Source organism: Aspergillus costaricaensis (genome assembly GCF_003184835.1).
Source record: "Aspergillus costaricaensis CBS 115574 unplaced genomic scaffold BO79scaffold_18, whole genome shotgun sequence".
Lineage (NCBI taxonomy): Eukaryota > Fungi > Ascomycota > Eurotiomycetes > Eurotiales > Aspergillaceae > Aspergillus > Aspergillus costaricensis.
The window spans coordinates 282,843-307,526 of record NW_020291818.1 but is presented as its reverse complement, the minus strand read 5'-3'; the positions used below and the strand labels follow the sequence as shown (position 1 = coordinate 307,526).

The 24,684-nt window shown below is 47.4% G+C and overlaps 7 protein-coding genes and 1 non-coding gene across 8 annotated transcripts; 6 read left to right on the top strand and 2 right to left on the bottom strand.

The window, feature by feature from the left end:
• Nucleotides 1-984: 984 nt before the first annotated feature.
• Nucleotides 985-1,431, top strand: BO79DRAFT_104123 (ankyrin repeat domain-containing protein; the record flags this gene model as incomplete). The annotated part of the gene is made up of 1 exon (XM_025677889.1): nucleotides 985-1,431. A coding segment is annotated over one exon (447 nt), but the record flags the coding sequence as incomplete, so codon positions are not given.
• Nucleotides 1,432-3,163: 1,732 nt separating this feature from the next.
• Nucleotides 3,164-4,304, top strand: BO79DRAFT_149370 (SMP-30/gluconolactonase/LRE family protein; the record flags this gene model as incomplete). Its single annotated transcript, XM_025678583.1, has 2 exons — nucleotides 3,164-3,888; nucleotides 3,998-4,304. The coding sequence occupies 2 exons, from the start codon at nucleotides 3,164-3,166 to the stop codon at nucleotides 4,302-4,304; spliced, it is 1,032 nt and encodes a 343-aa protein (XP_025538880.1).
• A 1,280-nt stretch (nucleotides 4,305-5,584) lies between these two features.
• Nucleotides 5,585-7,204, top strand: BO79DRAFT_196049 (putative feruloyl esterase; the record flags this gene model as incomplete). The annotated part of the gene is made up of 2 exons (XM_025681173.1): nucleotides 5,585-6,793; nucleotides 6,887-7,204. 2 exons carry the CDS (start codon nucleotides 5,585-5,587, stop codon nucleotides 7,202-7,204), a joined length of 1,527 nt encoding a protein of 508 aa, XP_025538879.1.
• Nucleotides 7,205-8,657: 1,453 nt separating this feature from the next.
• On the top strand, nucleotides 8,658-9,015 carry BO79DRAFT_255752 (uncharacterized protein; the record flags this gene model as incomplete). Its single annotated transcript, XM_025686146.1, has 3 exons — nucleotides 8,658-8,792; nucleotides 8,856-8,912; nucleotides 8,992-9,015. 3 exons carry the CDS (start codon nucleotides 8,658-8,660, stop codon nucleotides 9,013-9,015), a joined length of 216 nt encoding a protein of 71 aa, XP_025538878.1.
• A 4,654-nt stretch (nucleotides 9,016-13,669) lies between these two features.
• Nucleotides 13,670-15,620, top strand: BO79DRAFT_209407 (putative tannase). The gene has a single exon (XM_025682596.1). It carries the CDS (start codon nucleotides 13,730-13,732, stop codon nucleotides 15,473-15,475), a length of 1,746 nt encoding a protein of 581 aa, XP_025538877.1. The 5' UTR covers nucleotides 13,670-13,729; the 3' UTR covers nucleotides 15,476-15,620.
• Nucleotides 15,621-15,895: 275 nt separating this feature from the next.
• Nucleotides 15,896-18,745, bottom strand: BO79DRAFT_266847 (ankyrin; the record flags this gene model as incomplete). Its single annotated transcript, XM_025686999.1, has 6 exons — nucleotides 17,249-18,745; nucleotides 16,794-16,917; nucleotides 16,482-16,736; nucleotides 16,295-16,324; nucleotides 16,103-16,219; nucleotides 15,896-15,976 (listed from the first exon to the last, which is right to left on the bottom strand). Exons 1-6 carry the CDS (start codon nucleotides 18,535-18,537, stop codon nucleotides 15,896-15,898), a joined length of 1,896 nt encoding a protein of 631 aa, XP_025538876.1. The 5' UTR covers nucleotides 18,538-18,745.
• Nucleotides 18,746-19,577: 832 nt separating this feature from the next.
• On the bottom strand, nucleotides 19,578-20,433 carry BO79DRAFT_149218 (uncharacterized protein; the record flags this gene model as incomplete). Its single annotated transcript, XM_025678577.1, has 4 exons — nucleotides 19,578-19,738; nucleotides 19,799-19,951; nucleotides 20,010-20,081; nucleotides 20,142-20,433. 4 exons carry the CDS (start codon nucleotides 20,431-20,433, stop codon nucleotides 19,578-19,580), a joined length of 678 nt encoding a protein of 225 aa, XP_025538875.1.
• A 2,973-nt stretch (nucleotides 20,434-23,406) lies between these two features.
• On the top strand, nucleotides 23,407-23,483 carry BO79DRAFT_t145. Its single transcript has one exon. It is a non-coding gene; the product is annotated as a tRNA-Thr (tRNA).
• Nucleotides 23,484-24,684: the final 1,201 nt, after the last annotated feature.

Here is a 24,684-nt window from a genome sequence, read left to right as displayed (position 1 = left end):
AGGTCTATTGGTTACACCCCTTGGTATCTTATCCAATGTAAAACTGCCATGATAGCTGTAATTGTCGGGAATCCACGTTCAAATAGCTTTTCAAGCAAGGCACATCCCACTTGATTTTGGGGTCGCTCTCCACTTCAAAGAAACGTCAATCCTACCCGCGCTCTTTGTCGGTCGGCTTTCAAGAACCATATCTTCAGCATTTCGACCTTCACTTTGAATTTGTCAATTCTTCGGGAAGTACCATCCGTTATTTATCTCAACAGGATCACTCAAGTACAACTTTTCTCGAAGCTACCACATCAGGCATTCAATCTTCAAGCAACGAACCCCATTATCTTGGACGGCCTGTGCCTTTTGCTAAAGACAGCACTCGGAATACTGGAATGGTCCGCATATCAAAAAGCAAGCTGGCTTATCGTCAGTCAGTTTCTTTGATGACTTGCCAGTAAGAGAGTACCTAGTGCATACCAAGCGATTGAAATGTAAATACTTAATATGTATTTACATGACTGAATAGGCACCTCATTTTCTTCACAACAAACACCATCATACTACATCTTACTATCCCCATCCCATACATCAGGCCAACAATCGACCTCGTTCAATATGCTCGGCGAACTACCTGGCGATGTGTTGCAGTGCATCACAGACTGGCTAGAAGGTGGAGATCTGAACAATCTGGCGAGAACAAGCACTCACTTCTATCAATACATCAACCCATTCCTGTATCACTGGGACATGCATCATCCTTACCCAGAGGCATTAATCTGGGCTGCAAGGAATGCACAAGAGATAACAGCTCGAATGTCACTATCAAAAATACACACGCCAGAATCATACACAGCTGCGCAAATTGCTTTATCGAAAGCAGCTGGGTTAGGGCATGAGCATATTGTGAGACTCATCCTCTCCACGGAGGGCATCAAGCCTGACGTCAGAGGATCATGGAACGCCCAAATCACTTGGGACGCCCCACTCTACTGCGCAGCGGCGAAAGGGCATGAAGGTGTAGTGAGAATGCTACTCGACTTGAAGGACGTCAACCCCGACCAGCAAGGCGGCTGGGGTGATACACCGTTGCGCGCGGCAGCAGCATCTGGGCACCTAGATGTAGTCAAGTTGCTACTTGCTACCAAGCGAGTAAATCCGAATTATCAATGCTTTCATGGAAAGACCCCATTACTCAAAGCAGCAGCAGGAAACCATCAGGAAACGGTGAAGTTACTACTTGCGACTGAAGGGGTTGATCCTCATTTACGGGATAGTCATGGCGTATCTATCCTGTCATTGGCGGCAAAACATGGCCTTGAAGAGGTGGTTAGAATTTTGCTTGCTACACAGGGTGTCCATCCAGATTTAAGAGACTTGTACAACGTGAGTCCATTGGCTGAAGCAGCACGTGCTGGAGAAGTAAAAATAGTCACCATGCTGCTCAACACAGGAAGGGTGGACCCTAACACTTCCTCCAGTACTGGAGAGACCCCACTTTCTCGAGCGGCAGAGCGTGGTGATGCGTCAATCGTCAAGTTACTTATTACTGCAGGTGCAGACATTCATATGGAAAATGATTATGGATCAGGACCACTCCTACGCGCTGCTGGATCCGGAGATTTGGAAACCGTTGAAGCGCTTATAGCTGCAGGTGCGGATGTTAACACCCAGGATAGCAATGAGGATACAGCACTCATGTATGCTGCGGAATCTGGAAACGTGGAAGTTGTCAAAGCGCTTCTCGCTGCGGGTGCAGAATTCCATGTCCGCAATGTAGACGGAGCAACGCCACTTTTCTACGCTGTAAAGGGAAGAAAATCGGAAATGATCAAGTTTTTTATTTCTGCGGGTGCAGATGCTAACACCCAGGATAGCAATGAAGATACAGCACTCATGTATGCTGCGGAATTTGGAAACGTGGAAATTGTCAAAGCGCTTCTCGCTGCAGGTGCAGAATTCCATATCCGCAATGTAGAAGGAGCAACGCCACTTTTCTGCGCTGTACAGGAAAGAAAATTGGAAATGGTCAAGTTTCTTATTTCTGCAGGTGCAGATGTTAACGTCCTGACTCGGTTTGGGAGAACAGCCCTCACTATGGCTTGTGATGTTCTATATCATGCGGAGACAGATGTGGAGATAGTTGAAGCGCTTATTGCCGCAGGAGCAGCACTTGACACACAAGACCAGAGACATGGAAACACAGCCCTTGCAATCGCGACTGTGCGCGGGTCCTTGGAGGTGGTAAACATGCTGCTTTCTGCAGGCGCCACGCCTGACATTGCGGACAATGCAGGAGACACTCCTCTGTTAAAGGCGTCAAGATTTGGTGATTCGGAAATGGTAAAGCTTCTACTCAAAGGAGGAGCAAATCCAAGCATTCCCGATGGTAATGGACGAACACCCCTCCACAACATAGCATGGAGGCGTCTAATGGACCATGTCGAACTGTTCAAAGTCCTTCTTGATGCAGGTGCGACTGTCGATGTGCAAAGCAGGGATGGTTCGACGCCGTTAGTGATGGCATCACGCCACTGTAGTCCGGAGGCGGTGAAACTTTTACTTTCAGCGGGGGCAGACCCTAACCGTGGACATTGTATTGGGCTTCCACCCCTACCATCTGCAGCGGTTCGTGGCGACGTGGAGATTGTAAGAATACTTCTTGCCGCAGAAGGAATCAATCCGCATTTGCAGGATGAGAATGGGAAGTCAGCGCTGGCGCTAGCCCAAGAAAAAGGTCGTACAGCTGTGGCCGAGCTTATAAGGCAGCACATTGAGCGTATGGGGCATGCCCCTTGAAGCTGCTATTGAGCATTCTGATTGGTGTTCCTGTTATATACCTACTCTGAGTAGATAAGTATGGAGTTACTCTTTTGTTGAAGTCCCTCGTAAAACCACGGAAGGTATTGTAGTCCCCAGAATAAAATGCCAAAATAGTACATTCACACGCTGATTCCCTACCTGGACCGATTACGGCGATGATCGCCCACATTGTCCCCGCTTCATCCCTTAAAAGCGGAAATTGCTGGCTGCTCAACCTCAACCCCAGCGCAGTTCCTGGCCTAAGATCAGCCGAGAAACCCCCGATATAACTTACTAGTGAGCTTATAAATCTCCATGCCCCTCACACTTCAACTAATAACATAGCATTACTTTCGCCATGGCCACCATCCCAATGGCCCACAATATGTCCGTCACCGGCGTGCAGCCCGAGTTCTCCCAAGCCACCACAGGATTCGAATACTACGATAGTCGATTCCTGAACATCACAGGCAATGCCCCAAAATTAGAAGTTCTTCTAGAGAACAATGACTTCCCGTTCGCCCATGAAGCAAGTGTCTTTATCCCATCCACAGAAGAACTGTTCATGACTAGCAACATCTTCACCGATCCCCTCACCAACCAGTCAACCATAAAGATCTCCAAAGTATCCCTTAGCAGCAACCCAGTGACATCAGAAATAATCAATACTACCATTCCTCTTCCCAACGGAGGCATCAACCACGACTCTGGAATCCTTTTCTGCGGCCAAGGCACACTCAACCAATCTGGGGGTTTATTCCAGATGTCTATTGACCCACCATATGAATCTGAGCTCTTAATCAGTGGTTTCTACGGTCGGAATTTCAATTCCCTGAATGATGTGGTCGTTCACAGCGATGGCTCTATCTGGTTCACTGATCCTACGTACGGATACGAGCAGGGCATCCGGCCTGCACCGCAACTGCCGAACCAAGTTTATCGCTATGATCCGAGTACAGGGGATGTGCGTGTTGTTGCGGATGGATTTGGTCGTCCGAATGGCATTTCTTTCTCTCCTGATGAGAAAATAGTATACATCACCGATACGGCGTATACGGTTGGTGATGGGACGACGGATCCGACTAAGCCTTCCACTATGTATGTCATTTCCCCTTCCCCACTCTATGATCTCTTGTCGCTTTCCTTTATGTTCGCAAGTATGGGACATCATCTTACGTTTATGGTTGGCTGATATGGAACTATACAGATATGCATTCGACATCACCACCTACCACGGCCAGCCATTTCTGACCAACCGTCGCGTCTTTGCGATGGCGGCGAACGGTGTCCCGGATGGGATCAAGACCGATATGGAAGGCAATGTGTACGCTGGCTGCGGGGATGGGGTTAATGTCTGGTCGCCCGGTGGTGTCTTGTTGGGGAAGATTTACATCAAGAGCGGCGTGGCTAATTTTTCCTTTGGCCGCAATGGGCGGATGTTTATTATGAATGAGAACCGGCTGTTGTCTGCGCAGCTTGGGCATTGGGTGAAGGGGTCTATCTTGAAAATTTGAAGGAGTGGGATGATTTGGTCCTTTTGCTGAGGTGGGGGTGCATGCAGTGTGGTACTATATGTTCGACGGCATTGGGAAAGCATTATCTATTGAGCTGAGGTTTGCTTTGTAATATATCCCGCATGAACTAGCGCGTCTTTGTGTCCTTATAATGTTGATAACGAAGTCAATGCATAAATTGCAAACCAGAGATGACAGTAAGAAATCAGCATGGGCATAATTAGTGGTGGTCAAATGTGATATGGTGAGTGTATGATCAAATGTGATATGGTGAGTGTATGATCAAATCATGTTTCGTAATTCACCGATTGTCAATCATCATGTGGTTTTACATCAATGCATTGAAAGACAGCAGAGACGATTCTTTTAATAACGAAAGTTTTGGTCACACTAGACTGTCTAGGTCCTTCCTATATACATTGTTTCCTCCAGTACCACATCCAGATATAACCTTTTTAGCTCTTCGCACCGTGATCGGCATGTATACAAGTCCAAGTGGATCTGCATGCCTCTTTGCTCCAGTGCAGGTATTCACAAGTCTCCAGATTCGCCTTACCAAGTAGTTGCCGTTGTCCGTGTACTACCATCTGCAGAGCATGAATTTGCCATTCCGTGTGTGCGCATATGGAATATTTCGTTTTGAGTATTACTATATCATGAATGTCGGTAGGCATGGCAAGATTCCGAGTTCCAGGTACTCAAAGTCCATGAGAATAGGTGTCGGGCAAATGATGTAGGCACTTACAGGATGCACATATGAGGTCGGAGATAAAAAGTGGACACAATGCATGGATGGCATATCATAGGCACTGAAAACAGGGGCGTTGCCTTGGAGAAATTAATGTGAGACTAGAGAATTTAGACATTTGCTTGACGTACATGGGACATTCGTAAACACGCGCAATTACAGGTATCAATGCAATATGATCGGTAAGTTTTAATGTGCCTAGAAGCCTAAAATCTTGAGGGTTCTGTGGCGCGAGTACGGCGCAACCTAGTTCGGCATCCAGGGTTCAGAGAAAAGTGGAGCCGGCATGTTACTGTTTATCCCGAGTACGAACATCCTATCCGGGAAGAGCCACTCGGCCGTCGCCCGACTTGGGCTCCACCATCCCTAAACCCCCTTCCCAAATCGATGTCAATCAAGGTTGGAATAAAATGGGTTGCCCAGTCCAGGATGAAAAGCTGGGTATAAAAGGAAGGATGAATCGTAGAATTGCAATTTGCGACACTCATTTCATTTCATACACTCGTTCCTGGCTCACATTCCTTTAGCGGCCATGTCAAACTTTTCTATTTGTTCGCCTGCGGCCATTCAGACCCCGGTCGTGTACGGGGCTGAGATCATTTCTCTTTCTGCATCTTGGGTCACCAATTACACCGATTACATTCCGTACACGTTCAACTACAATGGAGGTACTGTTGAACTCGAAAATGCCAAGTTCTGCAACATTACCGTGAAATATACCCATCCCGGCTACGAGGATAACATCACCGTCGAGACCTGGCTTCCCGAACCTGCCAACTGGAACGGCCGCCTCCAGGCAACAGGAGGTGGCGGATGGGCTGCCGGTCGGTTTGTGCTGTCCGAATTCTTCATGGGAGGTGCACTTGGGGAAGGATTTGCTACCACCACCACCGATGCTGGACTGGGCAAGGATACTACAGGACCTCGTGAATGGGCGCTCACCAGTCCGGGCAATGTCGATTGGGTTGCAGTGGAAAACTTCGGATCCCGGGCCTACAATGACCAAGCCATCATTGGAAAGAGCCTGGTGAACAGCTTCTATGGTCGTGCTCCTGACTATTCTTACTGGAGCGGTTGCTCGCAAGGAGGCCGACAGGGAATGATGATCGCTGAGCGCTATCCCACTGCATACGATGGTATTGCTGCCTCAGCTCCCGCACAATCCTTTACCAAGTTTACTTCCTCGCTGTACTATACTCTCTTCATGCGCATCTGGCACAACTTGAATCCGCTCGTCTGCGAACTGGACTTCTTGACACGCGAGGCGATCACCTACTGTGATCCCCTTGATGGTGCGGTAGATGGACTTATCTCCAACATGACTGCCTGTAACTACGACCCCTATACCGCAGTGAACAAAACATTCACCTGTGACTCCCTGAACCGCACTATCGCACTGAGTCAGGGCGCCGCGGTCATCGTTGATGCTGCCTGGTCGGGTGCGCAGACCACTGACGGCCACCAGCTCTGGTATGGCTACAACCCTGGGTCCGACATCGCTAGTACCTTTGGTGCTCAACCGGGATTCAACAGCTCATCGTTCGACACCGTGAAGGATGAATGGTTCAATCTCTTCGTCGCTAAGAATATCAGCTTCGACACCATGGGGTTGAGCCACGCGGAATACCAGGAGTTTTTCAACCTCATCACTTCGGAGTATGGTAGCGCCTGGAATGCGGACGATGCAAATTTGCATGCTTTCAAAAATAATGGAGGCAAGCTGCTGACCTACCACGGCATGGTACGTCTTTCTCCCTCCCTCTTCCTCCTTCCCCCAGCCAAATTGCCAAAGCCATGACAGCAGTAATTAACCAATAATCCCTTTACCGAACAGGCCGATCCCAGTATCCCCACCAAAGGTACCGAATATCTCTACAACAAGGCGCGGGCGCTCTTCCCGGATATCCAGGACTTCTGGCGCTTCTTCGAGTCGCCGGGCCTAGGTCACTGTTCCGGCGGTCTCGGCGGCCAGCCGACCACCGTTATGAAGGCTCTTCAGCGTTGGGTTGAAAATGGTACTGCTCCAGACACATTGCCTGTGGAATACCCATCGCTCGGAAATGGTCTCCATCGCAACTTGTGCCCCTATCCTTCCCAGATTGAGTATATCGGTGGCAATATCTCTCTGGCTAAGAGCTTCCGTTGCACCTAAGTGATGCGGAAGATGCTACGTCGTGTCTCTGATTAGCTTCGATTGACCTTCAAATTCTTACATTCCTTCACCTGCAGAGATAAATTTCTTCTTCGTGCACTGTGCGCTTAATCACGTTCCAATTGTATCTAGCTTCATGTATTATATCAATATTGTCTTTTGCAAGCCAGTGTTCGAATCTAAAAGCAAAAGCTATGATAAGGGAAAAGATATAGAAGGCAGAAATGTGCCTTTTCTCGAAATATCGTGATCCCAACATAAAGAAGCCGGTGAAGGTACCCGACAGTCCGGGTCAAGAACGTGTTCAGGGATTTATCCCCGTCAACTAGCGCAGACAGTACGACAGCACCAATAGGGGGTCTCGGATTCGAGACGAGGTCCGAAGAATAATGCGCTTCTTTTTTCAACTCGGTTTCGAGGATCACTAGCTTGATACATCGGAGGCCAAAAGAGGGTCACGAATAGAAGTTCTCTTGAGAAATTAGTCCGAAATTTGCCGTAATATTGAACGACAATCTCTCTACGGAACCCTTTCAGCAGAAATTCCATCTAAATGTTTTGTGTCTTCCTGATCAAGGTCAACGGATGAGTGGGATGGCATCAGGTGGTAGAAGTTTAAATTTTAATGCCAGCCCCGGTGGATCCTGATAAAGGGTCGGACTCACAGGGCTGAAATTCAGGGTCTACGGAATACGAATGAATTTTGGCATAGGCTCTACTCATTACGTAGGACCAGCTTCAAAATCAGTGCAAGAAGTAAGACCGCTAATCTTGAAAAGGCTATTCGCATTCGAGTACGATAACAAGCCAATCAGTAAAGCTGGTGCCTATAAAGATGTGGGTCTTATTACTAGGTGGATCCACAAGGCTGACCAATTCGATTGAGCCAGCTCCCTGGACTCAACTTCTTTTATGAGGTGGATTAGGTGATTCTTTTCCCCTATTGGTGATGTTTCTTGGCTTCAGGTACTTGGCTCAATTTGTTCTTGTATCCTCATCCTTTGCTGAGGCTTGTATGTTTCTCCTAAGTTTATCCGTAGACAATAAGCCTTTTAACCTTGGATTTCCACGCCTTGCAGTTCTGTATGGCATGCATAGAAGAGATCCATGAATTCTTAGCAAGTCGTTAATGTTGTGTTATGACACGAGCTGAGACTGCGCCCTACTATGTGTTTGTTACATAACCATGAATATCAGCTCAAGAGGCGTTCGATCTCGTAGAAGGTCGCTAGTTGCGACTAGATCCTCACCATGGGTTTCATAGTGGATCTGCTGTGGAGTTGATGGCTCCATGCAGGTGAAAGAATCTCAATAACGCTTTCCTGCTCTATGGCACTAATATCGCTATCATAGTTCTGCAAACCCAGGGGTGCTACACACATATAAAAGGCTCTCCTTGCCATAGAACTCCACGCTCTGCATAATATTCTGATCAGACTCTCAAGGGAACAAGATGAACCTCTTCGATTTGATTCTCATGCCTTTCAGCAAAGCGCCTACCTCAGAACCACAAAGCCATGTCTGGGATCCAGAGACTGTGACCATGCAACAACCAACTGCTCCTGAAGCTCCCAGCACAAAAGCTTCGGTATGGTACATTCATGAACAACACTCTCGACTATAGCGTCAAAGATACTGACCACCAGCAAAGACAGCGGCACCGGAATCCTCAGATGTGAACTTGCGAGGAGGTGGTGAAGCAGGAGAAGTTTGTTGTGGAGTGTAGGTTTCCCCTTGGTGACCCTTACTTCTTCGCTCCACTATGGATAGTATACTGATTCTTTTAGATGCTGCGGACTCATGTGCTTTGAGTGTTGCTGTGGGGGCGAATAATATAATGTCTATGCGAGTAGTTTGTGCGAGCCGGCAGACAAATTTTGTGTTAAGGGAGATATTGGTCGGTGCTTTTATACAGGATTGCCTTGTTCCGCAAGGGACTTAGATGTAATAAAATCTAATTTACGATGAACTCAGATACCTTTGTGGCCCTTACAGTAGCGGGTGCAGACATGCGAACTATCACTCTTACTTTTTTATCAAATGCGTGGTGTAGAAGGAGAGCGTCTGGGCCTAATTGAAATGGGGCCGAGTGAAGGGCTTAATTCAAAAAGGGTGGAGACTTTCATCCCAGAACCCTGCAGACCCACAGACGTCCTCCATAACGAGGCTGATTCTACCTATTCCCACGAGAATGGGAATTAGAATTTTCGCAGGTCAAAATTCTGGAAAATGTATATCAGTAAGTAACCATTCAGAAAGATTTCTACTGCTGTGGTATTTGTAATCATTACACGGCAATATTACTGCAAAACCCCCACAATATGTCCTGTTACTTGACTACCCTAGGCGGCCTTTTGTCTGAACAGGTGCATGTGGCTTGTGTCTCACTATATCTGGCATAGAGTCTATCGACTCCTATCAGAGCTTTAAATCTCGGCCGAGCCAAGCGTCCCATGTCGACGAGTGCGTTGAACAATAGTGGATCAGGTTCGTTTTCCGGAGCTTTGATTTTGTCTAGCTTTCCCTTTCTTTTAACCGGATTTGGCAGTTCGCATTCGTGTTGATATGTGTATGTCTCAGAATGATGTTTGGATAATATATATTAGTATCAGTATTGGTAACTAGTGGCAAATAGCAGTTCACGGATATTCGCATGATATACTAGTACTTATGTTACTCGTAAACAAAATTTCTATCATGAACACTTAAAAAAGGGCCCAAAAAGGCATATTCACTGAGCCCCTATATGGGACACTTCATTGAAAATGTCACTCATAGCTCTAATAGCACTACATAGACCTTTTCGGTGGTCGCATCTTATTTCCATGACGCCTGCCATCTTAGAATACGGCCTGCAACAGTTGTTTCGTCCAATATACATTACGCTAAATATATTTACCTTCCCATGTCCTTTAATATTTGTTAGCTACTTGGCTATGTCCAAGATATTAGCTATAGTAGCCCGTGTATCTCAACAGAGGAATCGAATCCTGAAGACTGAAATCCAGCCACTTCGACAGCTATTACGTAACATCCTTTTCTACATATATTTTCGCACAAACATATGCATGATCAATGACGAGCAAGAATTGATCCCTGCAACGGAAGGGACCCTTTTGAAATAGACTCTCATCTGTCGCAGTGCGGTCCTTTGTATTCTTTTTTAAACAATCCTTAAGCGTACTGGCAGTCTACAGTAGGTCAGATCTGGGATATTGGGCACTCTGTATGGGCGCGGCGAAGGAGGTTGACCCAGGAAAGCGGAATGATAGGGGCAACACAACATTATCTACAACAAATCCCAGGCAATAAAGATTAGTGAGCAACTATTTGCCATAAAGTAAATGTATCCAGGTCATCAACTGGCTGGTGAGACACCTCGATGGGGAAACAGCATATTGTTCAACACAACCTACCACTGTTTTTTCGTGTGGCAACGAACCTTTTTTCACGAGTATGACTCGTGAGCAAGTGCGACACCTTTGCCTCACGGGTAGATACATACAAAATGGCGAACCCTGGTGTAACGCGGACCTGGGCTTGGGGCCGGTCGCACGATAACTACTGTGCCGTGATGCGTGACGGATGGGCTGAGAGATAAGGAAGCAGATTATGTTGGTATACATGAAATCGATGGAGCCAAAGCCTCCGCGGTCCGCATAGGCAAGAGATTACTGAAGATAACACAAACAAACTCGTCCTCACTCAGCACGCCACGAGGCATAAGAGGACTCGGGGTGATAAGGCGTTGCTATTTATCATGCGGGTGGGTCTAAAAATAGGGATGACCTTCAGTCAGGACTACGTAGTGGTATTGAGACCCACACGCAATCAAATTGATACCGGAAAACGTTCTCGAACATGAGCAATTTATTTCGTAGACATTGTTGAAGCCCACCAGTATAGTCAGCGCAGATGTGTTGATATTGCTACAGGCATCAATTTGCGCTCATCGAAATTGGGTATTCATGTTGATTGCTGGCGTCCAGCCTCATCAGCAAGTGCCATGCACTTCCAATATCGACGCTTTATTCGCTCACCTCCATGAAGCTGGATATGGAGCAATGGATCCCCACATGTGAGATATTGCAAACGTAATGATAAGAAGGACTAAGGACCGCCTCCTTCATCATTGGGTTTCATGATATGATCACTTTGTGATGGCATCTGAACCAGAGGGCAAGCAGTAGGGCAGATGTAGGATACCTTTAACCTGTGGTGTCTGGTGGCACTCGGATAAGGTCACGAGGTTAACTTGTTTCCGAGCTGTCCTAGGCCGAGAAGTTGTTATGGTTACAAAGCCATCTAGGCCATATACGTAGCCCTTGGCACTCTTGTGAATTATACGTATAAAGTTTGCTGCATTCACAACGTCAAGTTGGTATTTCAACGCCAGTCAACAGTGACTCGTGTATAGGCCACCAAACGTGAATTTGGATTGCTATATGGAAATTCATGAACTAGTGGCTTTTTTCTGCAGCTGCAAATTTGCCAGCATCCACGAGTAAATTAAAAGAAGGTACGGTCGTCCGCCGGCGCAAGCTGGGTGAGGGGACCATTCCGGTAATCCAGTCCGACTGGAGGATGAGTAGCCCCGAAAAGCTATTCAGTGAGAGCTTTAGGCTATGATCTCAGGCCGAGATTTCTGCTCGGAAAATGGAGCACGCTCCCGTCAAGTCAACTCAACATCGGTTAATACTAAAATTATGATGATTCTCAGTTCATTCTCCAGCAGTGGTTTTGCTGCGCAAGGGGCAATGATCTCAAAACAGTGGGGCTAAGAGTGTGGAAGCAAACAGAAACACCAAGGAATGGTGTACTGGGAATAACGGGGCTCACGTTCCCAAGTTGTTGGGCGAGAAGGTCGTGCAAAGTATACTATTCTGGTGCCACCGGAGGACACCCATTCTTCGCAGTTTGGACTAGAGCTATTCTGGAAAGGTTGCTATGGGTATGTTGAAATATTGGCCAATAGTGATGTCCAGACTGGAAGCAATGCCCTGAATGATGGGGGTATGAGTGACTAAGCGGAAGCGCCGATCATCTTGGCAACCAGCCTAGTCTACTTAGATCGGAATGAAGTGTGGAACAGCCGTTATCGGCTCTTCAGACTTACATGGAGCCAAACACGGATTGATGGGCGTGTACGTATGCATTCCACCTGCTGTATGCCACCTTGATGGCTGTCGACCTAATTGGATTCCATACCTGTATTATTGAGTCCCTATATTCACGGATATTACAAGCATGTAGGATGTTGTCAACAGAATAACACCCTTTGTGAGTATCATCCAAATGGGTCCTTTTCTGAAGCTAGAACCAAGATTCTGATCAGCACAGTTACGTATCAATATCATTTTCTTCACCGCAGGGCTGAACAGGGTCAATTAGGATTCATCTGCCACCCGCGGCCTGGACCAGATTTCCTTGACCACGGTGTTTGCGGGTTCCCTGCGGAGTTCGCTGAAAAGGTTAGCAGACCCCGACCATGGGGTGTGTGTGGTATGACGAATCTGTCGACTAATCTAAAACGCCCAAACTGGCTCTCGCTAGGCTCGAAAATAGACAGGGGGTCTTCGACCTGCCGCCTTAACATGATACTGAGCTGACGAAGCCTCGACTTGGCACTAACCAGCCATGCCCTATTTGGCTTGGCGCACGAGTTCGCGCAGGAACCAAAAGCTTAGCCTTTGGGAACTGCTTGCTTGGGAGCAGAAGTAGATCACTCTGCCTGGAATGTAGACTTTATAGCTTGTATATGTGTCGAATTCTGTTCATCTCTCAGTGAATGTTCAGTCAGGCAAATGCGAGTGCCGAAAAGGGTCCTAGAAGCCGAGACCCTAGTTGGACCTCCTGTGGCCTGCCAAGGCGCCCGACTGCTCGAGCGGAGATTTACTGACTCCACCCGGATAAGGTTATTACCGCCCTAACATCGGGACCCTCTTGGCGAAGGCCCTGATTAGATGCAGATTGGATGCATCCCATGCCATTGTCGCTGCTACTCCCTGCTACTCGTGTCGGGGTTTCAGGTCCCGTTTGACTAAGTTTAGGAAGCATACAAGCAGCAATGACCGACAAACAGGTTATCACTCACACTTCGCTGCGCTGCAATATGAGAAATAGTCTTCATTTGGTCACAGCCCCTTCTGGATCTTTCCATCACACTGCGCCCATGACATGCGAAAGCCAGCTGTCACAGTGATCTACTGATGTCACTAAACCCCATAATCTGGATAATACTGTTCCGGGCCGCGCAATCGGGTGACGAGTGTTAGAATCTGAGTTAATTTCTGCTGCAGAATGTCAAGCCTGGTGGGCCCGGCCGATGGAATAGCCTTCTCACTCCACTCGAACCACAGGAGACGGCTATCACGGTATGTCCCCAATATTGGGTAGATGATCGTACTATATAAGACATCCATCCGCCACCCCAAACAAACTTCTTCAACAGACGCTTCAGTCAGTCTTTACAGTCTGCACCTTCACTCATTCAATCCACCTCCACACTCTTTAGTGACCCTCAACATGCGCAAGTCCACTCGCGCAGTTGTCGCTGCTCTGGCAGCAGCCACTGCTCAGGCTAGTTCCCTGTCCGATCTCTGCACTGTTTCCAATGTTCAGTCCGCCCTTCCTTCCAACGGCACCCTCCTGGGAATCAACTTGATCCCCTCCGCCGTCACTGCCAACACCGTCACCGATGCCAGCTCTGGCATGGGTAGCTCCGGCTCCTACGACTACTGCAATGTCACTGTTACCTACACCCACACCGGCAAGGGTGACAAGGTTGTCGTGAAGTACGCCCTGCCCGCTCCTTCCGACTTCAAGAACCGTTTCTACGTTGCCGGTGGTGGTGGTTTCTCCCTGTCCAGCGATGCTACTGGCGGTCTCGAGTACGGTGCTGCCTCCGGTGCCACCGACGCCGGCTACGACGCCTTCTCCTACAGCTACGATGAAGTCGTCCTCTACGGCAACGGCTCGATCAACTGGGATGCTACTTACATGTTTTCATACCAGGCTCTTGGTGAAATGACCAAGATCGCCAAGCCCCTGACCCGTGGTTTCTACGGTCTCTCCAGTGACAAGAAGATCTACACCTACTACGAGGGCTGTTCCGATGGTGGTCGTGAGGGTATGAGTCAGGTCCAGCGCTGGGGAGATGAATATGACGGTGTCATTGCCGGTGCCCCTGCCTTCCGCTTTGCTCAGCAGCAGGTTCACCACGTCTTCCCTGCCACTATTGAACACACCATGGACTACTACCCTCCCCCTTGCGAACTTGACAAGATCGTCAACGCTACCATCGAAGCCTGTGACCCTCTCGACGGCCGTACCGACGGCGTTGTCTCCCGTACTGACCTTTGCATGCTGAACTTCAACCTCACCTCCATCATTGGCGAGTCCTACTACTGCGCTGCACAGAACTACACCTCCCTGGGCTTTGGCTTCAGCAAGCGTGCTGAAGGCAGCACTACTAGCTACCAGCCCGCCCAGAACGGCAGCGTCACCGCTGAGGGTGTTGCTCTCGCCCAGGCCATCTACGACGGTCTTCACGACTCTAACGGCAAGCGTGCCTACCTCTCGTGGCAGATCGCCGCTGAGCTGTCCGATGGTGACACCGAGTACGATTCCACCACTGACTCCTGGACTCTGAGCATCCCCTCTACCGGTGGCGAGTATGTGACCAAGTTCGTGCAGCTCCTCAACATCGATAACCTGGAGAACCTCGACAACGTTACCTACGACACCCTGGTCGACTGGATGAACATTGGTATGATTCGCTACATTGACAGTCTCCAGACCACCGTCATCGACCTCACCACCTTCAAGGAGTCCGGTGGTAAGATGATCCACTACCACGGTGAATCCGACCCCAGTATCCCTACCGCCTCGTCCGTCCACTACTGGCAGGCTGTCCGTCAGGCCATGTACCCCAACACCACCTACACCCAGTCCCTGCAGGATATGTCCAACTGGTACCAGCTCTACCTCGTCCCCGGCGCTGCTCACTGCGGTACCAACTCCCTCCAGCCTGGTCCTTACCCCGAGGACAACATGGAGATCATGATCGACTGGGTTGAGAACGGCAACAAGCCTTCCCGCCTCAACGCCACCGTCTCCTCCGGTACCTATGCTGGTGAGACCCAGATGCTTTGCCAGTGGCCTTCTCGTCCTCTCTGGAACAGCAACTCCAGCTTCTCTTGTGTTCACGACTCCAAGTCCCTTGCTACTTGGGACTACACTTTTGATGCTTTCAAGATGCCTGTTTTCTAAGCGGGTTGAATAAGAAAGTATGAATATTGGAAGGTCCTTTGATAGGATCTCTATCCGCCTGTATGTAGTATCTTCGCTTCGATAGTCGTTGTACTTCCACCTTTTGTGTCTTCTTCAATCTGTATACGTGTGAAGAGACTTTAACTAGCTTACTTAGTCAATTATATTACTTGACTGTATATAACACTTATTACTACTTGAAACTGAACATGTCTTCTTGCAGTTCAATGCATGTAAAAACTGTGCACGAGCAATTTCAGAATATGTCTGCGGGTTGTGAGAACAGAGGCAACATTTGTAATCAAGCTAACCAATCCCCGAATCCATCCGTGATAAGCAAAAACAAAGCAATTACCGCCCCCATTGCTCCCCCTCACCAACAAATGACAACAATCCGAACAAAGTCAATAGTAACAATTCTTAGCCTTCACAATCCTTCGTCTTGTTCTTCATGGCCCGTCCCGATCGTAATTCAGACCATATCTGGGATATTCGGACGTTCTAATAATGCATTAGCACAGGTCTTGTACTGAAGCAGAAGAAAAATTGGGAATTTTCAAATTTGGGCAGTAAGGAAGGGAAAGGAGGGGGTCTGGGTGGAGAATTTCCAAGGCAACTGGAACTAACCTGATCAGAAACCTTCCACAAGGCATAGGTCAAAAGAAGGGATGCGGCGCCCAACACGATGTACCAGCGCCAGTCAGGGTTGCTTTGCAGAGCGTTGACGTTCATGCCGAAGAGACTCTGTTGCTATCAGCCGAGGCAGACAACAGCATAAAAGGAAAGAAGAAATAAAAGTCAGTTGACGCTACTACTTACCGATGCAAACATCAATGGTAAGAAGATAAACTGCCCTCGTCAGCAATGTAATTAGAGAAAGCCAATGTATCGTCTTACAGTGATTAGGCTGATACGTCTCATGAAAACCGTTTCTTCAACGGAAAGCCTAGCAAATTCCTGATACTGTAAGAGGGATTCAACAAGGTCAATACTGTGGGAATCTTACCATTTGGCGGAGATCACGCACGCGTTCATGTTGCTTATCTAGTCGATCAGTGATAGTCGCCTTCAGTTGTCCGAGACCCTCTTCTGCCTCTTGCAAACGAAGACTGTGGTATACATCCACCCTGCGATATTCACTGATTGCCTTCTGTATTCCCTTTACCTGGTCTTGAAGGGCCTTCTGAATGGTGGCCAAGTAACGTGAATCATCAGCTAGGTCAGTAATCAGAACAGTGGCGCTCGTCTCGTCACCATTGCACTAGTGGTCAGAGCTGTCAGCGTAAGACGCAAGATCCGGGGTAAGGGGTCGACGTACATGATCAATGATATGCGTCTCTATTTCATCGCATATCAGGGACCATTCCTGAAATAATTCGCCAATGTATTGCTGTAGGAATGTGTCGTCGCTTGCAGGAATCTGGCCGTGAGAGATAGTACTGCTGTAGAAAACCGGCTGTACGTCGCCGTTTGTATTCACAAATTGTGGCCTTGTCCACGATATGCACCAGCATTTATGGCTTGCTATACCATGAGAGTGGAATGGGCTATGTCTCTTGAAGAATCCTGCCTCCGGGTTGGGGAATTCTGCTGTTAGAACACAAGTTATTTCGGACAGTTTTGTGTCAAGATGCACGCGGCTGTATGAGTAGGATTCTGTATTATGGTGGAGACCATGCTGCAATGAGGCTATCCAATTTTGTTTGCTATTGTGTAGCCTGCCAATCGTTCCTGTTAGCATCTAAAGAAGGTACTTCAAAAGGCAGTATTCACCAGAGATGCTGAAGCATATCACATCGTTCGACAAGATGTCCTTGTGGAGTTACATCCTCTGCTTGGTAGAAGTCGAAGACAAGGATATTGTTCTTCTTTCGTACCAGCTCAAATGAAACATTCCGATACGTTTCCTCCAAATTGCAGAAAGATGCCATATTCTTACTGTCCGGCAATATATTAAACCAGTCCGCTTTGTGTTTGAAGCAATCCACTTTGGCACGACACCGAAGGAAAAGCTTCACTATCGGTAGCAGTCTTTTCTCTTTTGCCAAAGCTAAAGGGGTTAAGCCACGTCTGTCGGCTTTCTCTAGAATTTCCACTAGAGATCCTGACCTCGTATATGTTGGAGCTTCAACAGTGTCCGTAGGTAAATCGGATACTCGGGTGATGATTTGTTGGAGGTGATGCTCCATAACGCCAATATTAGGGATGTCAAGCATTATATGGAAAGCGTTCTCTTTGTTTGGTCCTTGCAGTCTGGCAAACGAATAATCGTTGGTAACAAGCCATTCCAGATGTTCAGATCGAGTGTGAGCATTCCTCGCAAGTAGCCTCAGAGTAGTATCATCATCGTCCCACAATAGTTCGGCAATATCGCGGTTTCTAGCCTCTATGGCCCACCAAAGCGGCGTTTTTCCGTCTCGGTCCGCCACGCCTATATTGATGCCCTCGATGGTAAGAAGTACCTTGACGATTAAATATCTTTCGAGTCGTACAGCACGCGCTAGCAGGGTGAGGCCAAAGGCATCATGCTCAGACAACATGGATGCCTTCATATGCTTGGATGGAACTTGTGTCCACGTCCAGATACCCCAGTGTCGGTGTTTTACCTCCAGTGAAAGGCCCCTTACCCCCCGGGAATGGCTTCTGTCCCAAATCAGTGGAAGAATGCGGAGATCATAACCTTTAGTTGAGTGAGACTCGCTTTGTAAAAAGCATTGGAGAAAGTAATGGCAAGGTGTCCAGCCTTGGTTATCCTTGTCATCAGAGAACTCGACATCCCAACTGAGTAGCTCAATCAATGTTTCGTGGCCGAATTGTGCTGCCCAGGATAAGACCGATCGTCCATTTTTGTCACATCGGTAGGGGTCCGCTCCAGCTTCTATCAATTTCTTCACAGCCCACGCGTCTCCAAGCTCTGCTGCGTAAGACAGTGGGGTACGACCGTCTTCATCCTGCTCGTTCAGATCATCCAGTTCGAGGCCCTTCAGTAGCGAGTTCCATTTCTCACGTCCCTTCCAATATCCCGGTGGCAATAACTGCGCTGCGTAATGGAGCGGTGTCATACCAAACTCATCTTTTGTGTGTGAATAGGTCTCGCTATCTCGCTCAAAACGATCGCCGAGAGTGCAGTGGAATTTTTCTAGGGCCCTTGATGAGTATTATTTTCTCTTTTGCTCGGCATTAATTTGAGTAGGACTAGAGGCACACCTATGGCTGCTTCAGAGGCCTCCTTTTCTTCCTGTTCGAACCCCCAGAAACTTTCCATTTTTAAGCTTCCATCCAATACCAACGGTGACGGATAAACAGTGCTCACACCGGCCTCGAAGAGATTTAGAGCATTGGTAGAATAATACATCGTAGCCTAGATCGCAAGGCTGTGTGGCTAAGGTAGCATCCGTGCATCGCCTCGCGCTAAGTTGTGGTTTGGTTTGATTTGATGCATTGCTGTGTGGGGTGGAGTGGATAGTACTCCGTTCGGGGATCCTGTTACTGTAACCAGCGCTGTTGAACCAGTGTCTAAATACACAAAACCAAGGTTATTAGATATGAAGAAGTTTCAAGTAATATGGCATTCCATGGAAATTGTTTTCGCGATCCTACGCGCCGTCAATTCACCCATGTGTGGACATTGAGCTTTGTTGACATCTAATCTAACCGAGAGGCGGAAACGTGGCTATGCTCGCAAAGGATCGCATCGTGCAGCAACCCCGCTCAACGTGGCCATCTTGCTAAGGCATTAACGTGGTATCATTGAAAGCAAGTTAGAAATAGATCTAAGGTGCTTGTTAAAGATTAAATATCATATTGTGTTTTTTGGCTGCTTAAAGTTGAGGATATTCAGGATGTCTAGGAGATCTCGAGTGACAGAACCCTACGGTGTGCATACCAGCGGGTATGCATAAACGGGTTTCCAGTCTTAGTGTACAACTACTATTTGTAGTCTTTGCTCTGCGCTTGTCGAGGGAAGAACAATACCAGTATAAAGAATATTTATAGGCATTCAATGCTATTGGATAATTAATACAAAGACGAAGGTAAATATCACTGCACTATCCTAGTAACCCCCATATCCAGATGGGTTCTGAAGTAATATGCAGTGCGTTCAGGAAGAGAAAGAGAACTCAGGAATGTTAATGGTGGTAACAGTCCAGGTCTTGCCACCATCGCTGGTGGACATGTCGCCAGTGACGCCGCTACCCTTGGCAAGGGTGTTGATGTAGTTGGGGTCAGCAACATCGAGGATAATCTTGGTGTTGGTCCAAGCTAATGTGCGATTTTATTAGCAACGGAAAGATACTTCGGCAAGGTCATTTTTCAACTTACAGTGAGCACCGACAGTGCCGCAGTTGTCCTCGGCACACTCGACAGCGCTACCCCAGCCCTGAGCCTTGCCATCGCTGGTGGAGAGAGTAGAGACGGTCTTGCCGTTGATCAAAACGGTCTGGGTGTAGTTTCCGGTCGAGTCATCAAACTTGTCTATAAATCGCGAGTTTTAGCTATGAGCCAGGAACGACAGCTTGTGAATGTCACTTACAGTGCATGGTAACCTTGTCACCCTTAGTGCCGTCAGCCTGGCCATCACCGTAGATGGGCTCCTGGGAGGTAGCTATGGATAGGAGCGGGTAAGTAATTATTTCATTTATTGTTGGATTCCGTGGTCGCTAACCGCTAGTCTCCTTAAGAGTGTAGGCGTACATGGTCCAGTCGCTCTGCTGCCAGTTGTCGGCAATAGACTGGATAAGGTCACCGTTGGAGGTGCCCATACCAACCCACAGGGAGGTAATAGCATCGGAGGAGCCGCCGCTAGGGCCGTTAGGGAGGACAAGAGTCGAGGTAGCTTCACGGATGAAGGAGTCGTCGGAGACGGGACCAGTGCTGAAAGCAGGACCCATGGCGGCATTCACGCCGGTTGCGCCAAGAGCAGCAAGAGCAGCGAGAACCTGGGTGCGGGTGTACATTTTGATGGAGTTGTGTATGGTAGATGCGAGTGAATGCGGGAGCTTGTATGGTGTTGTTGTTCTGGTAGACGGACCGCGAGGACGAGGTACCTTTTTATATGTTCTAAAATTTTATGAAGTAGCTTTCAAATTTCCTCCCCTAGAAACTCTCTCTCTCTTCAGTAACTATTGGCGTTTATTGTCTGATGTTTCGGGGAAATATCCACCAGTGGGGTTTCGGCCCCCGGAAGTATTGCCCTACTTAGTTGATGGGGTTTTGGCTCTTGCGCCTTTCTTTGCACGAATGGGGTGTGCAGACACAAACATGCCCCCAATGCTGTCCAGGAGTCAAGAAAAGAGTCAATCTACATGGATCCCTCTGACAAGGCTACTGCCGCAGACTCCTACCTCGACTTCCCGTCCTGACCCACTTGGTGGGTAATCAATTCCGATTCCCGACACCATCAGGGAAAGCTCTCTTCCAAAGTCGGTCACACCAGACAAACATTTAGAGGTGAAAGTAGAATTCCCCTGGCTCTGGACTGATTCAGGACTGGTCTTCAGGGTTGCCGTTGCCTGTCCTGTATTTAGCGCACGAATTTATTAAATATCCGAAGGTCCAGATGCTCGCTAAATCTTGGTAGGAAATGTCGCCATAACGTTTCCATAATGACCTTGTAGATTAAATTTAGTCATGAGCTTGCTATAACTAGCGGTTACTCGAACTTAATAACCGCCATCAACAACCTTGGTCCAAACGGCTATTCTGGTTTGTTACGGGAGAGTGCAATATGGACCCTCCCTGATGCCCATATGGCCGTTCTCCACTTATGGGCCCTGCTCTTGGCGCCCTACTGTAAACCCTGGAACAACCCCTATGCAGGGGTCCTCCGTTTCCGGCATTAATAGAGTAACAGACAGACCTGTAGTTGTTTCAACACTTTTAGGGTGGTTAATCTTCCGCCAATAGGGGACTACAGCGGCTTCTTCATTACTCCATCCATAAAGGTATGAGCTCCGTGTTTCATCTAAGATCCTTAGTCATACCTAACAACCACCACCCACGAGGGCGCCGTAGGAGAACTGGGTGCGAGTCATGGGAACTTTGGCATCCAATTCGAGTAAGGTTTACGGGATATTGATATAACGATTAAGATTAACTTCAGTTGACGGGTGTGATCCGAAAGCTAGGCTTCTATGCCATTGATGACCCACCCGGCCTTACACATTTATTTGACCTACTCCGTAGATGTCCCTAATGTGGGAAGCTTTAGCCATATCGTCTCTTTCTTTACGTTATTGTAGTAAGTAAAATTATTGTAGTAAAAGTATAAGGAACTGTTGCGACACCTTCACGGTATTGAAAGTAACGAAGTCAAATATTAATGTTGTGACAGTCAAAATATATTTCATCAGCACCGACGGTTTCTGTCATGTAGGTGGCCGATTCTGATCGAAATCGTCTATAATTAAGTTCCTCACTTCAAGGCCACTACACAGTCGTTTGCGATGAGCGGATAAAAGCTTCACCGACTCGAACCATATAAGTTATTATACGTTCAGGCAGCAGGATTTTGTTGGAGGACATGGTCAACTGGAATGATTCTATTCGTCGTATGGCTGTGGAGCCACGGGGATGGTCATTCAGCATGGCATGGCAAGACGCATTAGAGAATACCCCTAAAATCAAGGGGTTATCATGGGATATATAGAAATTGAATCTACATTGCACATAGAACACTTCGGAGACTTGGAAACTGTTCGGAGAAGATACGCCTATATTGTATTTTGCTTCAACGCAACCCAGTTGGGGAGAGAATGGACCCCTGCTCCATGAATTCATATAAGGAACATCCATTGCCAGATTATGAGGAAGGCAACAATGCTACCGCAATGCAGATTGTGATTAATTCACTCAAATTCTACTATTATCTATACTACTGTGTCTCTCAGAACCGAGCTTGTGTTGCTTCATCCCTTGCTTGGACGACGGACAATATGCGGTGCACAATATTTTCGTGGCAGTAGGATAATCATAATCATTGAACTATCTTAGCATCAGTTGAAAATATATACTATGCCATACGTCATGGGATTTTAATGGTTGCGTATGCGAGCTTGCTAGGTTCGCAATCATCGTCAGATTATTTAAGCGCCCATGACGACTACACCGTTTCAATATATTAGCATATACCATATATTGTGCAACGTCGAAGAAAAATATATTTACATAAAAGATGTCGGATGTCTACAATGTAAATCTACCAGTTTGTGATACCTGGAGGCCGATGCCATCTTATGTCCGCAATCATCGAGTTGAGACCTGACCTATCTCAGTAGGTCTTAGTATAGGCAAAGCGGTACATAACAATTGAGGTTTTCACCCTAGATACAGTCAGTTATCTGTCACAATATCCTCTTCATTGTGCTACCGAAATAGTGATGCCCCTAAAGTATGGACATCGTGATTATATATTTGTGCTGACATAGCATGTCTGGATCACGCGGTATCATGTTTCTGCGAGCTATGAAGAAATTTTCGGTGCAGCTGCCCAAGCTACAGGATAGGACGGTCGGTCTGCGGGGAGGGGGGGAGTTGGAGCTGTCATAGTACATCTCGAGATCGATCTCCTTAAACCTTAATCTATGATGAATTCGGAGACCTGTCATATGAGATTCCATGTCGATCTGGCTAAGTAGAGAAATTGATATATGATACTCTTTCCTACTGTGCATCATTTTATCTCTATCATCTTATTATTGATGCAACTTGAGACGTGCGACCCAAATATAGGACCTTAACTGGTGAACACTACATCCATTGATGCCTTAATGTGCGACCAATGTATTCAGGATATCTCCAAATCCCTAGATCCTCAGCCACTCGGCGCAAGCGAGGGTTTTTCCCTTCAGCCTATGAGAGGCACGCAGGGGGCCTCGATATCCGTATCATTTGAATTGTAAGTCCAAAATGTAGACGCAATCAACCAATCAGCTCGCATGGCTTAGTTGGTAAAGCGCATGACTAGTAAGCAATCATGAGATCCTCGGTTCGAATCCGAGTGTGAGCATTTTTGTATTTTTTACTTACCGCCGTGACGGCAGGAGACTTTTCCGGGTAAGTGACTGTACAAGGTCCAACTGTTCACAGTGTCTTCATATGCTCAGAATAATGTTTCCTAAGTGCTCCGTACTCAAGAGTCATATTTGTGAAGGCAGTAGTATACTCATCAGCTCGTAGGGTCTGCTCAGCAAGCCCCCTATGCAAGGGATACATCGACTCCAATTGACTGGCCAGCTGCACAAGACAAATCAGGTGTCGAAACAATTCATGAAGTTTTCAAAAATAAACCATGGGGTTATGTAGTACGAAAATTTACTCTATGGTAAGATGGGACACCTACATGGCACGTATTCTTCCTATAACAATAACATGCGGATAACTCGTCCAAAAGAAAAGCACAACCTAGGACAGAGCCAGGTTGTGAAAGATGGTGAAAAACGAGCCATGATCAAATCAAATTCATACCCTGCGAGATACCTAATTGGCGCTGCGGTGTACAATGCGATAAACATCGCCAAAATCGTGCAGGTGGACAAGCAGCGGTGGGATACAACGGAGAGAGATGTACCCGGCTTCGGCTCTGGGTGATCTGTCATATATAGTCTCCTCCTAAGGGACATGCTTGCGACCGTGGACTGGGGAGCCTTCGACTATAGCCTCTTAGCCGGTAGATGAATATTGTGGCACACAAAGTAATAAATGCGATAGGTACAGAGTCCATTTATCATGATGAATTTGCTAGGGATGACTACTAAGGTTGCCTCTATTATGGGATATAGTTTATTACGGCAAGTTAGCACATCAGGGTTATACATCTTGTAACTTGTTATGTCAGTAGCTCGTAAGGGGAGCCTCAAGCAATAGCATCGAGCGTACGGACGAAAACCTTTGACCCAGTATCGATGTATCCTGTGCAGCATATCACCAGATCATAGAGAATTTGAGATATCTTGAGCCTTGTCCAGGCCTCAACATGCCGATACATATGACATGATCAGCTGTGCGTGAGAAGCAATAAGATCTGCGCAAATAAATGGAATGATCTCCCGAGGTCATATGCAAAGCATATGCCCTACACAAACCTCTAAGTTCAGGGTTGTCTACAAATACCAAGTATGCTACAGCTACCAATCAGGGTTGCAATATCGCATGCCCATGTCGAAAAAATGAATATAAGACCCATAACAGAATGTCAATGGCATGTAAGC

Excerpts from the sequence above, each read along its gene's own strand:
- BO79DRAFT_209407 (XM_025682596.1), top strand. The coding sequence starts at position 13,730 with ATGCGCAAGTCCACTCGCGCAGTTGTCGCTGCTCTGGCAGCAGCCACT.